This window comes from Crocodylus porosus, unplaced genomic scaffold (genome assembly GCF_001723895.1).
Source record: "Crocodylus porosus isolate Cpor-Errol unplaced genomic scaffold, CroPor_comp1, whole genome shotgun sequence".
Classification (NCBI taxonomy): Eukaryota; Metazoa; Chordata; order Crocodylia; family Crocodylidae; genus Crocodylus; species Crocodylus porosus.
This window is the reverse complement of record NW_017728886.1, coordinates 211,283,884-211,301,586: the sequence shown is the minus strand read 5'-3', so window position 1 is coordinate 211,301,586 and position 17,703 is coordinate 211,283,884. Positions and strand designations below refer to the sequence as shown.

The 17,703-nt window shown below is 39.4% G+C and overlaps 1 protein-coding gene across 1 annotated transcript in view; it reads right to left on the bottom strand.

Annotated features, from left to right (window-relative positions):
- PREX2 (phosphatidylinositol-3,4,5-trisphosphate dependent Rac exchange factor 2) overlaps positions 1 to 17,703 on the bottom strand; it is a 296,072-nt gene that overhangs the window by 202,167 nt on the left and 76,202 nt on the right. Inside the window, exons 2-5 of the mRNA XM_019548936.1 lie at positions 6,347 to 6,418; positions 6,153 to 6,275; positions 4,908 to 5,012; positions 1,231 to 1,332 (exon numbers count right to left, since the gene is read on the bottom strand). Of these exons, the coding sequence (XP_019404481.1) occupies positions 1,231 to 1,332; positions 4,908 to 5,012; positions 6,153 to 6,275; positions 6,347 to 6,418 (402 nt within the window). The remainder of the gene's footprint in view (positions 1 to 1,230; positions 1,333 to 4,907; positions 5,013 to 6,152; positions 6,276 to 6,346; positions 6,419 to 17,703) is intronic.

Sequence of the window (17,703 nt, the reverse complement as noted above, 5' to 3'; positions counted from 1 at the left end):
ATGGGCAGTTGATTTTCAACAACAACAAAAAACTGTTACTTTTTACTTTATCTAAAAGTGTTTATTTACAATTGTCAAAATTAAACACTTAAAATTCTTGTAATAGAAAGAAAATAAAGCAAGTTGTTTTCACTGAATCTACACCATTATTTCACTTTCTTCACCTGGCCCATTTAATGCTACCTTGCATAGAACTGATTTCAAGGTAATCCTTGTATAAAGCAGTAATCTGTTTCTCCTGTTCTGTCTATGGATCTTTCATGCAGCAGAAAAAAATATTTTAAAACAAGACAATGTGGCTACAGAAATGGTTAGGGCAACTCAAGACTAGTTGTGGTAATACATTACTTAACTCACTGTGTCTTAGGATGTATCCTTTCAATTTCCTAGCAATGAATTTTGCCTCTCTGAGTTAAAAATGCCTCAGAAACTAAATTCACAAAAAAAATACTGGTTTAATAATCAGATTTCACTTAACAAATGTTGCTTCCCCTTTAACAAGGGATATCTTGGTTACTTTTTAAAAATACTGAAGAAAAGATATCAAACATAAAATTATTATACATAAACTATTTGTTTTAAGTGCACCATAGCTTACTTAAATTATCCATTGTTTCCAAATGTCAACTTCAATAATTCAGAAGATGTGAATTTCAAATATTTTATAAGAATGTCTAACAAGTAATAAGATTTTTATTATCTGTTAAGTAAATCTGTAGAAAGCTACACATGAATATAAACACACACATATGAATATACATTGCTACGTATACATCATTTTATACTTATCCCAAAGTGTCTTCTATCAACCTTTTACATTTTTCTGCATTTGTCTTATAGTTTTTACTAATGACTTCCATGAAGGCACTTCATGTGCATAATTCCATTCCTACTTCCTATTTAAGAAGTGCTCAAATCCAACTCAGAATAATCTCATTAAACTCATTTAAATGAATGGCCTCCTCTCAGGAGTGATAAAGATGAACATATTAATACAACAGGGGAAACTGGAGAGGAAGGAGCTAATCCTTTTCAGACAAAAAGCTCCTCATTCCTGTTAGTGCTGAAGTCAGGCAAAGACTTGCCATTAACTTTAATAAGAGCATGCCTGAATCCAGTATCTATGGAAGAAATCACTTTAGAGAAAAATTCTAACAACAGTACTGAAATATGCTTAGCCACAAATCTATGTGCAGAGAATGAAGGCCTACGTAACAAACATATAAGTACCTTTAAAAGAAGGGGATACTTGCATATTCTCTGTATTGGTGTTACTAGATAGCCTTCCAGTGGAACATCTGTATTCTTTCTTCCTCCAAGCAGCATACAGTTCTAGAGTGCAGGTGAATTGATTTGATTATAAAATCCTGACAAATAACATCTTCCCAAACCGTAAGTTCTACATGAGTCCTTACAGAAAGTTCATTACATTATGTCTTTGAAGCTTTCTTTGAAGAATTGCTTTTCTAAAACAGGGGCAATTATCATCAAAGAAAAGTGTCTATAGGGTAAATAAGAGCATACACACAGAACAGTAAGCTAACATACACAATACTAAGATCAAGACAAATCTGCAAAACTGTCACAAAACTTCATTTGACAAGGCACATAATGTATTTATCTTTAACATAAAAACTGAAACTACTAGAAGAGAATGTATTATTTTACTTGCATACAATGAAAATATAATTCAGGGCAATTGTTGAGCTTTGTTTCCAAAGGATATGTTAAAGAAACCAAGAAGCACTAAAGCTGGCTTACTCACTCCATACTTTGAGAAGAAACATTCTTCTATTATACTTATGCAGCAATGACATTTTCATGCTACACAAATAATTACTTCCTCTCAAACATGAGCTATAGAATAAGTGAGTTAAGCCAAGTATACCTACAGAAACAGAGAACAATAAGGAACGCCTGGTGACAGCATACATAAAAATAACAATCTGGTGAGAGGTACAAATACCTAGAGTACTAAAACATTCACATGGCATTAAGGCAAACCTTGAAATTGATGGCATAAATACGTAGGAAATTAAGCAAACTAGTAACAGAAATTACCTATAAAGACAGCAGTAGGAATATGGAAAATAGAGAACATACTAGTATGAATTCAAGCTGTAGAAACAAAGAACATCATACTGGTACAATCAAAAGTATGCTAATGTAATATTTTTACTAGTGCCTACACTTACAAAAGCAAATTGGTGGGGTCTGTTTTGACCTCTCAAACACAAAAGGATCTTTCCACATTCCAGAAGTACACTAGACAATAAAAACAATGCCGCCTATATGATTAGACTAGGTTACTGAAACAAAAAACTGTGAATCCAATCACCAAGTATTCTGTGGTGTGGAGGAGAAGGCAGGTAAAGAGACCACGTAGACTCTCAGTTACTTAAAGGTATCAAGCAATGGCAATCACCAGGATTGTTCTCCACCTAGCCAGGAGGCTTTTGAATGTTATCCTGCTACCATGATGTTTATTACAGTTGGCCTGGTCTGATGCAATGAATATAGAAATACATCATGAATCCGTTTGGAAGCTGCATCAAGTTCAGAATGTAGCAACCCATTTGCTGGGTGTAGTATCTCCCTACAAATATATTTTACTTATAAAGCACTCAGATCTACCCTGGCTATCTACTGGTTTCCAGACAGCACTCAAAATATTGGTTTTGTCATATAAAATTGTAATTGTCTTATGACATGACTCCCTGAAGACTGCCTTTCCCCTTGTATGACAATGTATCTGTACCCTCCAGGAATTCCAATTTTGGGCACTGAGTTACAAGGTAGCAAGATGAAGCTTTCTTAATTTATAAACAGTTAGCAAGGTGTTCTTTAGGAGGTATCCAGGATTTTTTATCATGGCTTTGCCCTGGGCCCAGGCCCCAGCCCTGTGCTGTCACCATCCCACAACCCCACCCTGTGATCCTGGCCTCACCCACCCGTCCCATTTCTGAATATCACTCCCCACTCAACCACAGCCCCATCCCACATAGGGCATCTTGGTCAGCTGTTGCTGGGGGGAGAGGGGAGGGGAAGAGAGGGGAAGGGAGGGGAGGAGGGTGGGGAGGGTGCTGACCCAGCCCACAACAGCTCATCAAAATTCCCTACATGGTCTACAGGCCCAAATAATTGCCCACCCTTACTGTATCCAGACAGACAGAACTCCCCTTTCTGCATCCCCTCGACAAACCTATTCCAGTTGCTTTAAACCTTCTTTCACAACTAGGCTGATGGTGGAAGTCTGTTCATTCTTCTCTTGTTGAGCACGGTCCTATCCAATATCCACCTGCTCTAGACCGCAGAGCTCTTCTCATTATCTCCTAGCAGTCCAGATGTGGGTAGGCTCCTGGGTTTCCAAACTGTTGCTCTTACCAGACATAGCTATTCCTAGATTATCCCTGGCCAATGCTTATCCAGCCTCTCCTTGGAAACCTCCAGTCATGGAGATTCCACAACTTCCCTAGGTAGTCTATTCCACTCTTGCTGTTCTAACGATTATAAAGATTTTCCTGATGTCCAATCTAAATCTATTTCGATTCACATTCAAGCCTTTGGCATGCATCCTGCTCTCTGCAGCACTGGAAAAATATAGCAAACTGCTATAACAGAAAAGATTAATAGATATACTTGATAAGGTAGCCCATAGGTAGCAGCAATGATTAACTTCATGCTAAAAAAATAAAACTCATACACATTTGTTAAACATCTGTTTTATCACCGTTCTATTGCTCTGTTTACTAGCCTCCTTAACATAAACTATTTTTGGCTCCTAAATGTTTTAGTCATAGTTCCCATATCTGACAATTTGCTAGGAATTTAAATGTCTAATACAGCATGATGTACATCCAAATATTACTTGGTTAGGATCTCATACAATGCCAGTTCGGGAAATACAGGAAACAGTTCATATTAAATTCCCTTTTTAACTTATCATGTCAACTATTAAGAAACTCAATGTTGCCAAGGCAACTGGTCCTGTTATGGCAAAGTACTCTCATGAGGGTTCTCACACTTAACATTTTGAAACATCTGCTTAACTGTCCTGTAAAATGAAAGACTTCTCTTGTGTAGCAGTCCTTTGTACTTAGAGAGAGAGTTAAGTGTGTTAGTCTAAAAGCAAGGCACAAGGTAGCAGAGGGTGACACTGATGTAACTAACTTGTTCAGAAATTAATGAGTTAGTCTCTAGGGTGCCACCTGGCCCTGCCTTCTTTGTACCTACTTAGAATAAGTAAATCCCCAAAATCAGTTTCTTGCTAATATATAACATACAACAAGGTTTCCTTCTGGCACTGAAACACCAACAATAGGATATGGAACCACATAATCATAGGGTCAGAAGGGACCTCAGGGGCCATTAGGCACAACCACCAAAGAATAAGCTAGCCAGGACTGATCAGTAGATAAAGATCCTGGCAGTGGACACAGGTCTTGGATAAGAAACCTTGGCACTGGAAGGCCATGAGCACTTCCTCTGATCTACCTCTTCTGCCAAATATGGCCTTAACCATAGGTCGGCCCTCTAAACTGTTTCCATGTCACTCCTCTGATTTCCTTCCATGTCACTCTTCTGGTTTCCTTCCCTTCCCCACTCCACACCATACATCCCATTCTTTCCTGTTCTGTAGCCATACATGGATGGCCTCATTATACTTTACTTCCAAATCAGGGGAATATAAGGTATAACACCCAGTGCTGTTCTGTAAATTGGTCAAAAGATGGCACTGACAGTCCCTTCCTCTGCAAATATTACCCATAAAGTGCATCTGAGCTATATCCACACAGAGTGGCGTGCACAGGATGTAAAAAAACAGTTCTGGCGTGCCATTGTTCTCAACTGATTAGTTAGTAGACATTAAGATATTAAACTAGATAAGGAATGCAAGGTTTATTTACCAAAAGAAAAGTCCTCACTGTTCTTATTTTGTTAAGTTCAAGAAGAAGTTTTTGTGCCTTCTCATGGTTACTACAGTATTCATCGTAGATACGAAACCTGTCTTTCTGTAAAGACAAAGAAATATATCATTCTTACATTAGTTGTCTTCAAAAAAGATGCTGATTATACAGTTTGGGAGGGGAGAAAAATAATAGAATCTGCATTTCAGAAGATCAACAATTTCATTCCTATCTTTACATGCAATTATTGTATGAAATTCTATACTTGTAGTAATTTTTAATTCTGCTCTTAATTAGAATTGTAAAGATAATTGATATGACAACATGACAAGAGTTTGCTAATATACTTCAGAGACCAGATCACTACAAATAAAACAGGGTAGGAGATTGCACAAACAGCTGTCTATTTGCAGACAGCATTATTCATCTGGCATGTGCAAGCATTTGTTTGCAAATGCAATCCACATCTGTACAGAGTATTACCTTTTAATATTTTCTCCCACAATATGCAAACAAAAACTGTAATTAAATTACAACAAGAGACACATGCCAGTGATATTTTTTTTTACATCTGTAACTATGTGTAAAGAATTTGGAATTGGTCCTGAAATTGCAGCACTTTAACAATGATGGTGTGCACTCAAACAGGAAACACAATGCTTCAATTGTACAGTTGCTGTTCAAAAGTCCAGAAATATATGCTCTAATTAACTGAGGCAGGTTGCCTTTATGACAAGTTATAAAAAATTTAAAAGCAGAGGACACAGAGGTATTTACCAAAGTCTTACTATGTAATGCTTACAAAAATGTCTACATTTTCTATTTCACAGCAGGTCCTTTCCTTTTTCATGTCCTTATAACATCATATGTAACTGAATTCGCAACTTTACTATTCAAACAAAAACTTTCTCTGTGTTTAAATTAAACAAAATCATTTCAGAACAACTAGCATGTGAATATGCATCACAGTTCAAACCAACATCAGAGGCTGGAGGCCAATTTGCTAAAAACAAAAAAAAATTCCATTTTACATGCTGAGGCTTTCTCGCCGTATTTTTTTTCTTTTTCTTCTTTTATTGGCAAAGAGAATAAACTTCAAGTGACCTTAAAGTTCCCTAAATTATGTAATCCAGTCAGATTTTGTTCTCATGACTATCTGTATGCACACCACTATGGCAGTAATTAATGAAGACAGTCAGAAGAGAGAAAAACTTAATTGTAAAGTAGGCATAAAGGATAGCATACATAATAAAGAAAGCAGGTTCCCACTTCATGATGCGCAGTAGGTTCAGGCTGCAAACAGTCTTCCACCAGAGACAGGAAATCCTTGTGAACTGCAAGAATATCTTCAATATTTGAAAACAACATCTGCAAGAAAATAAGACATAAGTAAAATCATAAAATATAGAAAAGAAAAATGTGCACAATTAAAAACTAACCTTAACCGTCTCCTCTGTGACATTTTTATCAACTTTGGATGCAGCACACTGGATCATTCGGTGAAGGAATGCCTACAGGAAATGAGAAAATAGCGTACTGATTTAATGTAGGTTTATTTAGGGATAATAGTACAACTTTAAGCAAATGCATTTTAACATTTTAATTAGTTTTCTGATGTTTTAAATACGGAAATAATAGCTTATAAGAGCATTATTCAGAACTGAACCAAACACTACTTTTAATGGTCAGATCTAAGGCAGGGGTCAGCAATGTTTTTGGGCACAGTGCCAAAAAACACCCACAACCTTACTGACAATGCTGGCATGCCAAGGGTAGATGGCAGGGGAGCTGTGAGGGGCCCGATCCTCTTTGCGGCAGTGCACCCTGGACTCCTTCCCTACTATCCACCCAAAGGCGAACATACACCCGCTGCCAACAACAAGCTCCACAGTCCCCAGTGCGGCTACAAAAAACATAAAATTCACTGAAAGGCCACTAAATCATGAACAAATCGCTGATGTAGAAGAGCAGAATCAACTAGAAAGAAAAATTAGCTGAACAAGATGTTTAAGTTGGCTATATATTAGCCTGGTACAAATGTTCATAGCTATCTCTTCTTCCTTCCCAAAACAAAACCTGGTCCCTGGAGTTTACATGAAAACCACATTTGTAGCATCACTACTTATATTTGGTCTGGAAAAACATTGGGGGAAATAAAAAAACTTGCAATGAGATTTACTCCAAACTCAATAAATTACATGTAAAGTAACGTGTTTATCATTAAATTTCTACAAATTCATTCCTGTGTCAAGAGTAAAGGATATTCTGAATTTTTTAACAAACTGAAAGATGAAAGGTTTACAGGACCAGTTGTTCACATTGACACATATCTTTTAGTCATTAAAACTGGCATAACCACTGCACAAATGTCATGTTTTTCATAACCACTTAGCATCAAGTCACTGTGCATTGTATACTGTATATGAACTCATCTAAATTCTAGTGCAGTACAAATTCCATAAAAGAGGCCATAAATAACCCCTGTTAAGAGAAGGGTTCCTCTTTTTCCATTGTGCCTTACAAATTTTAATTCTTAAGAGGATTTCCTCCCTTTCCACTAAGAATAATTTGTTACTAGAGACATTTTTATTATTAGATAAAGAAAAAAGCAAATGTAGGTTTCCAAGTTATATACACAACTGAAGATAGATACTGCCTATTTGTTTAAATGTTTAACAATAGTTTTTGTGCTCATATTAAAGAAAAGTTCCTGCCCTGCTCATCTGTGATTTTTTTCCCTGTTTACTGATGTTAACTCCACAATACGATTTGTAAAACCATAACTAGAATTTGGCGTATTTATTTTAAATTCTTCCTTATTATAATACATCAGGGACTAACATGCCACATTTACTTTGTGAATCAACTATCCAGTGCACCAGCATTCCAACATGCAAAGAAAAGCGTGCTTAACTTCTGCTATGTGCTTATGAATTCCTTCTTGCCAAATTGGATTTTCCCAAAACTTCCAAGATAGAATTAAATATGCTTTAGGAATCTAGCACTATGAGATAATAAAGCCAGTAATGAGAGAACCACCATTAAAATGTATATAATAAACCATATTTTTTCAGCTAAGGAACACTATTTGCCACTATCCCCAGCTATTTGAAACCTCTCTGCTCACTATTTTTCCTATAGACAAAACAGGGAATTTTTACTGTCTTTAGCCAATTCTGTTTTCCCAAGAAAACATTATTTTCTGCAACCTTGAGAAAAGGTGAATCCCAATGTCTGCTGAGTGCAAAACCAAGATGATTTGCAAATCCAAGTTTTAATTATAATAATTTAGGTCTTTAATTCAGAGTTTGCACTAGGGAGCATAGAAAGAGAAGGCAAGAATATATGTGTATAGGAAATAGAGACTTACTTTCAACACAGCAGCATTGTCTTGTTCTCCCTAATCCCTATATTGGTGTCATAAACTGGACTGCAAGACAGCCTAACAGACTACTCCACACAAAAAGAAGAAAGGGAAAAGGGAAAAAGGAAAAACAGACATACAAGTCCTCTAACCAAACCATAATAACCTCAAGGTTGCAATGAGCAATAAACCCAACAGGTAGATAGGATGTCTAAAAAAAACCATAAAAGAACCTTGAGAGAATTTGTACGTTGTGACTGCAATAGGAAGTGAGGATGGGAAAGTAAGAAACACTGCCAGGCACAGAGGCCCCACCACTGTACTCCACACAAAGGTAACAACGGGAAAAAAAGAAAGTTTCCAAGTGACAGAAAAAAAAGAAAAGCAAAGCAGGGGGCAGGGTAAGTACACAGAATGGTAAAGCAGCAGAGATGGCTGCATCAGACCCACCTCTTTTCCAAATACCTCCCCCAATCGGAACTTGATTTCCAGCACTGTGCAGGATGGTCATTCTGGGTAAGCAGACTCCAGAAGTTTTGTCAAGTTTTTGTTTTAGAGTAGCAACAAAACATGAAACAAGTTGATATTCTGCTCTGTATAATGGTAACTGCTGCAGAGGATATTATTCTTTTCAGAAGGCTTTAACATCACTTATATGCAACAGTTCAATACAGTTAAAGTAATACTGGATAAATATTTCATGTCATGCTATGATGAAGTTTTTTTAACAGGCATGAATTCACTTACACACATAAAAGGGTAAAGTCAGTGAATGTTTTCACAGCAGCCCTATAGGGCCTGAGGAGAAAAGAGTGAAGAACATGTCAGAGATGATCTTGTTTTAGAGCTGAGGGACAGCCACCTATAACAAAGACTTCAAAATAATGTAAACCTTACATCAGAGGCAACCAAGAACACAGTTCTCTAAAATCAGTACATATAGAAGCAACAGACTACACAGGAACACCTTTTAAAAAAATTTATAGATTTATTTAAAATACAAAAATCAGAAAAACATAATACATCGACTTTAAATATAAAACCAAATTATGTCACTGGCACTAAGCAATAAAAGAAAATAAGAGGATGGAAGAGAAAGGGATAGAATAAAAGAGAAATGTACAATAAACAACAACCTAGCTACCAAAATATTTGAAGAATTCCTTCCAAATTTCACCGAATTTTTCAAAGCTGTTAAATCTGCTAAACATGACTCTCCATACATGCTACCTGTGCCATTTCATTGTACCAGATTGCAAACTTTGGAGATGACCAACTTTTCCAATGCAGCAAATAAACATGCATGTTACTAAAAAGGCCTGCTGTAAAAGTGCCATTTGGGAAGGATTCAGTTTGAATTCCTTGGGGTTATACCCAAGAACACATATATTTGCCAAAGGTATCAGTGCTGTGTTCAAACCACATTAACTCCAGTTAAAATTTCTTTTAAAAAGCAATTTATAACAGGGCATCACCAAAGCTTGTGACTAAATATTGCTTGTAATGAACCTCCAACATGTATCTATTGGCACCATATTTAATGTTCAGCCCACTGCAGAAGAAGAAATCCGTTGTTGTACAAAATGAAGTCTAAGATCAATTGTTGATGTTTGAATATTGTGAACTACTGATTTCCACTGGCATTCTGTCATTTGGATACCCAAGTCTCTGTTCCATTAAAGTCTTAAATAGTTTGTATAAGGTCTGTTATGTGGCCATTATATATTTACAGAGTGGTTGCATAGGATAGGGAAAAGCAAAAGGGGCAAATTATACATATATATTTATTTATACACATCTATATAGATAGATAGATAAATAGATAGATAGATGTGAAGAATTTCCTGTATCTAAAGCCTAAGGTCCAAACTGATTTTCTAATACTCCATGCAACCACATAAGTTGCCACTCAACTTTTTCTGGAAGGTCAAATTCACGTAACTCAGAAAAGGACTTAATATCACTTCCTACCTGATCCGTTAGAACTGCACAATACTCTTTCTCTACGTACTTTCTCCATATTAGTTTGTAGTACCCATACTCTAAAAAAAAATCTCCATATAGAAACCATACAAAATAGCACAAGGTGAAAGTTAAGCATGTTTGCCAATTTTTTCTGAGCTTCTTGAGCTGCAAAAATGGTAGGAATTCAAAGACTGATAAGTAGAGCTTATGATCGTCAATAATGGAAGGGGAAATTTCTGTTCAATTTCCACCCATAAAATAGAGTTATCAGTTATATAGGTCATCCAGTACACAGCCTGAGAGTAACTGAGAAGGTATAGTGATATTGTTGAAGATTTGGAAAATTAAAATTACCATTTCAATTGATAGTGCATCTTTTTAAATGAAAACTGATCCCTTTTATCCTCTTCCCACAGAAACCTGCTGAACATTTGGTTGATGTTGTGGCAGGGCACTGTTGGTGCCTGCCACTTTAAGGGTCAAGCCAAGCAGCCAGCAGGTGCTTAATTGCAGCAGCCATTTTAGATCCATGGCTGACAATATAATAGGGCAGTTTGCTGGTGGCAGGCAGGCAGGCAGGCAGTAACACTGCCTGGCTGCTTGTAACATGCTGGAGGTACGAGCAGGTGCTCTAGGGGACAGTTTGGAGGCTCCTGGTCCTGGGCATGACGTAAAACTGCATCCTGCCAGGAGTGGGTGGCCTGGTGGGGCTCTCAGTGGTGTGGGAGCCCCCAGGAAATGCCAGGCCAGTTATCACCCCGGTGAAAGGTGGGTCGGGGCACCTTAACTCCAGCCCTCACTTTCAGGTGGGTCATTTACCATCAGAACAGGTTAGGCTAGGTAAGCTTCTGGAGGCGCCTGAGCCTGCCTGAGCCTGCTGGGGGTGTACAGGGCCGCGCACACTTCCAGGATCACCTGAGCCAGGAATGGGGGACCCCAATCCCTAAGTGCAGGCAGGAGGCAAAAACCTACCCCAAGGCACTCAACTAGTCAATACTGATGCCAGGACCGGAAAGGTCAAAAGGGCCAGGGGCCCACCATGAGGGACGCCCATGATAAGCGAAGAAGCTCGGTGTCCCGACTGGCCCAAGCTGGGGCCAGGGCTCACAGAAGCCGAAGGTCCCCAAGATTGGGGGCCACAGGTAGTGGGCGAAGGGGACGGTTGAGCCAACTGCCTGAGATGCCATCTGCGAGGCTTGGGCCATGGTGTAGGGGTGGAACGGAGATGCAGATAGACCCCCCAATATCGGGGTGTAAAATGGGCAGCCTCCCACCTTAATTGACAACCTTAATTAATTAACAACAAGGCATGGTGGGCAGCATGCCCAGAGGCAGGTGAGAAGCTAGCTCTGTGGCTAGCTAGGGACAACCACTTCGCCACAGACTTTAACAAAATAACACTGCAAGATTACAATGTGTATTGCTGCAATTTGTTATGTAGCAAACTAAATAACTTCGTTATGTAGTATTTTAAAGAGAAATATGCTGCTGCACATGTGACAAAATTAAAATGCAATATGCCACTGCAGATATAAACAGTGATGCCATTAAAGAGGTGCAAAAGAGCAATTAGGCTGCTTTAAAGGACAATTTCATCATGTGTACAAGTGTCCTGTTATACCACCCTAAGTCCTTGTAGCCAGTGGTTCCTGCTAAATCAAATAGAAGGGGAGATAATGGGTAACACTGTCAAGTCCCCTTCTGCAAGGGGAATGGATCAGATAACATATTACTGTCACAACCCTTGAACTGGGATTTGTATGTAACAATTGTATCTACCTTATAAATCTTTACCAAATCCCATCTTTTGTTATACACAAAAAGGCTTTTCCAAGAAACACAATCAAGGGCCTTCACTTCAACAAATACTCAAAAAAGCCACAGGGACTTTGGAATTTTGTACTGCTCCTACTGTTTCAATAACCTTATATACATTAACTGACCATGCTTTTTTGTGAATCAACTTAGAAAGGATCTTTTCCCATCTGTGTGATAAAGTCTTATCTTTCAGCTAAGATTTTGGTGTCTACATTAATTAAACTGATCTATAGTTAGAACAATTGATAGACTCCTGGCCTGGTTTAGGAATGACAGAAATACTAGCTCCACACGGAGTGGTTGGTAACACAGCAATATCTTTGAGGAGGAACCCTCCATAGAAGCCATAGACATGGAAGGGAAATTCCACAGTGTGCCCAAACACTACGTTTCCTCAGATAAGTAAAAGCACAAATAAATCCAGGGAAATCTATGCTGCATGGAGTAAAACATAAAAGAATGTCCGTAGTGTGACAAACCACGTCATCACCCAGCAATAGATGCTAAATGCATGAAACGACTTCAAAGACAAAAAAAAAAGGCGGGGGGGCATACATTATGCAGCAATCTGCCAGTATAGCCACATGACAGCAGCATTCTTTAAAGAAGACCCAATAGATATTGAGATCCCACACACAACAGCCATGGGCAATTGCTAAAAAGAACAACCACAGGCTTCAACAATCTCCTTGGGAAAGTACGAACAGATTTCAAAACAGATACAGTATTGTTATAAGTGTAGTTCCAGTCACTTACAGGAAGATGCCAGCCCCTCAAGAGACAAGAAAAAGATACAGTGGACAGTTTCCATTAAATCTCAAAGGAAAATGTTCAGCTACTGCAAATTGTGGGAGGTCCTAGTTAGTGTATACACCACTGCATTTGCCAGGTAAGCAATCACAGCCCTAATCTGGGTTATAAAGGATCAAACCAGGATCTTCAGAATATAAAACAGATCTGGAAGATCAAGATCAAGATCTAGAACTGGTGTAGACAAAATATGGCCCATGAGCTGTATCTGGCCCACCAACTGATTCTACCTGGCCCATGGGCAGGCAGCACAAGCAGCAGCATCACACAGCAGGCCCTGGACAAGCCACACTTGGGCCCCTGCCACTGCTAGCGGCCAGCACAGGCAACAGCTCCAGCTCTGGTTTCTCCTGGCACCGTGAGGAACACCGGGCGGAAGCAGCCTCAACAGTCCACCCAGCAATGCACAGCACCAGGAGTGGCCAAAGCCAGATCTGCTACCTGTGCCACCCATCAGCAGAGGTGGGAGCTCATGTGCAGCTTGCCCAGGGCCTCCTGCATGGTGCCAGGCAGGGCTGCTTCTACCCAGCATCCCTCATGATGCCTGGGAGATGCAGTCTGGTCTCACGGGCCCTACACGAGCCATGCTTGGTCCTCAGTCTCTGATGGTGAGCAGCATGCAGGGCCTGCTGGGTGAGACTGCATCTCCCAGGCACCACAGAGGATGCTGGGCAGCAGTCCTGGCTGCCTGGCATCATGCACCAGGTCCTAGGGGAGCCACACTCAGGCCCTGGTGGCTCTGACTCTAGCCATTGCATGGTGCCAGGGAGGCAGGAGGGGCTGCTGCTTCCCAGAAGCTCCCAGGGCCCAAGCCCAGCTCATCCAGCCCTGCCCATAGGGGTGGACCCTGGCTGCGAGCCTCCACACTGTCCCATCCTTCCCCACCACAGGGTGCTGGGAGCTGTGAGGGGTGCACAGCTCTGGGCTTTGGGCAGGGTGAGCCAGGGCCAGGAGCGCGTGTGTGTGTGCGTGCGTGTAAACAAGCATGCACATGTGCATGTGACCCAGAACAGCTCACCAAAACTCGTTAAGTGGCCTTCCAGCCCAAATAACTGCCCACACCCAATCTAGATGATGCTGAGCTCTGGAAGAGACAATTACTGGGTTACTGTAACAGTGTTGCCGGTTGCTACAATTTAATCGTAAAAGTCTTGAAGTATTTGATGATCTACTTAAAGCCAGAGGTAATGAACCAATTACCCAGATAGGCTTTAGGACAATCTCAGCTGTTAGAATCCTGGATATTATCACGTACCACGTGTTCCCAAAGACGACATGCACCTCATTTTTGAGAAGACAAAATGAAAGAAAAAAATATTCTTCCACAGTTATGACCACACAGAACAGGAACAGAGCTTAATCTGCAGCTCACTCACCTTCTCCCTCCTCAGGCAAAAGCTACAGTTTTAACCCTTTCATAGATGAACTGTCATCAGCTCTTGGCTACTCAGCCAAAAGCTGAAGCTATAGCTGAAGATTGGACTCCAAGGGCAGATTTAGGATGCTGAAAAGAGGTAAACAGCTACAAAGCTATGAAGTAAGAGAAGAGAGACCAAGAATAGCTAACTGACAGCAAAATTCCTAAAAAAAGCATAGCTTGATTAGTGGACTACCGAGACCATTAAAAAACCCAGATGGTCATTAACAACAGTGAAGCAAAAAGAATTTAGCAGGAAACAAGTAGATTATAATGAGCCATGAAGTCAGCTCGCTCCCTTAGAGCTGCCTGAATGAAAATGCCATTGCTTCTGCCTGGCAACTGGTTTAAAACTTTAGGTGGACAAGGAATAAAATGGGGCATACCCTGCTCCAGAGATCTGCCCATGCTGGACTCTACCCCTCCCTCTATACAAGTCCTGGGCTGAAGAGAAATATAAAAAAAGCACCCATCTTACAGAATCCCTAGGCTTCTAGTCACCTTCCCTGCCTCCACCTCAATTTTGGAAGGCTATTTTCTGGGGGAAAAAGACATGAAGTATGCAAGTCAATATCATAAGCTGCAAGCCCTCTTATGGCTGAAAACCCATAATGCAAATTAAAGGAATAGAATACATTTCATGAGTTTTAGAGCATCTTTTTTTTCCTTTTGAAAGAGAAGGAAAGGGTGAAGTATTTAATTCATAATTTTTATTGCATGAGGTGGCACTACTGTTTTAGTAACATTTTTCTACCCTTTGACACGTCCAAGGTGCCTGTGAGTCAACTGCCATTTTGTGAGAAAAAGCTGATGTAACTTATTGCACAAAAGATGCACTCTAGGAATTCTCATGAAGATCTCACTTCTGACACACCAAAAAATAAAGGATGTTCATTGTTTTTTGTGGTTTCTCTGTGCATATGTAAAAAACAGTTGTACCAATAATATAAGTAATTCCAAAGGCTTTTTATAATTACCTACAAACAACACAACAGATTATTATTATGAACAATGCAAATACATTTGGAAATAAAGTAATTCCTGCAGAGGATTCCAAAGGCATTAAAGGGTCACATCTTCTTACTTCAGATTATAAGGAAACCCAGAGATTATACTGGAATATCAATAAAATACATAAAAAATTATTAAAGAAAAAATAATCTTATATGAACCTGGATGGAAATCCTAATATTCAGGAGCAGGAAAAAGTGACCAAAAATCATTATAATTCTTCTTTGCATTCCAAAACATTGTAGCAGCTCTAACATTCACAATGTCATAAAATCCAAAACTACAGGACAAATATATTTTCTGATAAAGTAATACACTATGTACAAGATGTATTACGCTGCAGCTCCAGTTCAGCTGATATCCTAATTCTACAGCATAACAACTTGTTAAATAAGCCTAGAAAGGTTTCCTTTGAGTTAAACCAAATAATATTTTCTTCATTATTGGTCAAACACACAGTACTCAAAAATGCAATGATAAACTGAGGAGTTTACGGGGGAGTGTGTATTGCAGGTTATTATATACCATGTTTCTTATTATATTGTTCATCTGGAGTGCAGAAAAACAAAGAACTATTTCTTTTCCACTCTCTTTACATTCTCACTAGGTGCGTAGAATTGCTGAGCAGTACAGAACATTTCCCTATTTCCACAACATTCAGAATGATTTTAAAGAGAACATGGAGAATCACACATGGGGGAAAAGCTGATCTAGATTATTTCATGCTGAAAGGTCCAGAGGTTATTCCTTAAAACTTTGGATTCCAGTTGCCATAGCTAATTTAGCTCATGAATACTGAGGTAATACATGCACATTAATTTGAATTTTAATTAGTATATGCCAGATTCTAAGCCCTACACTATACCATACAGTTTATGTGGGAGCTATAATGTGGTGTTATGTGGAGTTATATTTTCCCTTAAATTTGCCACAAAGTACCCAGATTTTGATGTAAAGGGTTCATGCAGCAACAGCAGCTGTGTTAAGCATGGCTTGCATTTCCCTTCCTCCTCCCATTAACCTGTGCCAGCAGCATGGGCAGCAGCTAATCATGCTGGCTTCTGATACTCAACAAAAGGCCCCTTCTTCTTCTTCCAGTAATTCACCAGCTGAGGCACCACCTGTTTCTCCAAAGTCATCTGCAGGACTGAAAGAACTGTAAGCAGCACTTAGATCATCAGTTAGGGTCAGGGATATCATCAGTTTCTATCCACAGTACCTAGGGCCATTTTCAAATATTTGAGGTTGGACTCAAACCCAGAAGGCTACTAAGCCAAAAAAATAGATAAACCTTAGCACTCTGTGATACTTTTTACTCCAGAACTACCTTTTTTCACATACAAAATAAACAAAGCCCCACCCTTCTCCATTTCTTCTGTCTTCCAATTGGCTCCTCCTTCCCTGAATCCTTAATACCAATCAATCCTCCTTAAGCACTGCCAGATTCCTTGTCAAAAATATCATGACCATTATTTATTTGTAACTTTCAACATTCTCCTAAAATTCTCCCCATCCTTTTTTCTCTGCACAGCAATTTATAACCTTTTCAGAGATCAACAGTTCACCTTCTCATCATCAGATAATGAGATTTCTTACCTGCCTTCAGCTTCCAATCCCTCCGCCTGAACACTTCATTCGATTCCCTCACATATCTGCCGCAATCCCTAGCACTTTCCTTTAAGTCCTAAACACACCTCCAGCAATATAATACATCTCATCCAGTGCACCTAACACCCTGAAAAATATATAGGAGAAAACAAAAACAACTGCGTACCAAAATAAACACACACCGGAAATCTATTAAAGATAAGAAGAACCAATTACCTGTTGGGGTACAGTTCTCATAAGAAAACCACTCTCTCTCCAATCCCTCAATTCTAATCCTCAAAGAGAATTTACAAAACACCTTTCACAGATGAGCCTATGAACTTCACTTCATCAATCTACTAGATACAAAAAATCATGGACTAAATATAGACGTTGCATTTAAGACATATTATAACCTGCGTAACATCTGATTCCCCAGGTAAACCTTCCACTTTTTACCAGATATATTCATTCCCTTCCCTCCCCAACTCTCATCCATTGACTACAGCTACATTCATGCCCCTTCCCACCCCTCCCCGACCTGTCTCTTACCTATTGACCACCTCAATTTACATTTTAACTGCCTGGCTTTTTTGCATACATACCTCTAGCCTCTGGCTGCTTTACTACTCCATCCCAGAATGGCACAGATCATCTGCAGAAGTTTCCTCTACCCGATGAAGGGTAATTCATAGTTTATAGTTTCATAGTTTCTAGGATCCGAAGGGACCTGAGAAGATCATCTAGTCTGAACCCCTGCCATGGCAGAAAAGATTGCTGGGGTCAAATGACCCCAGCAAGGTGTTCATCTAACCTCCTCTTAA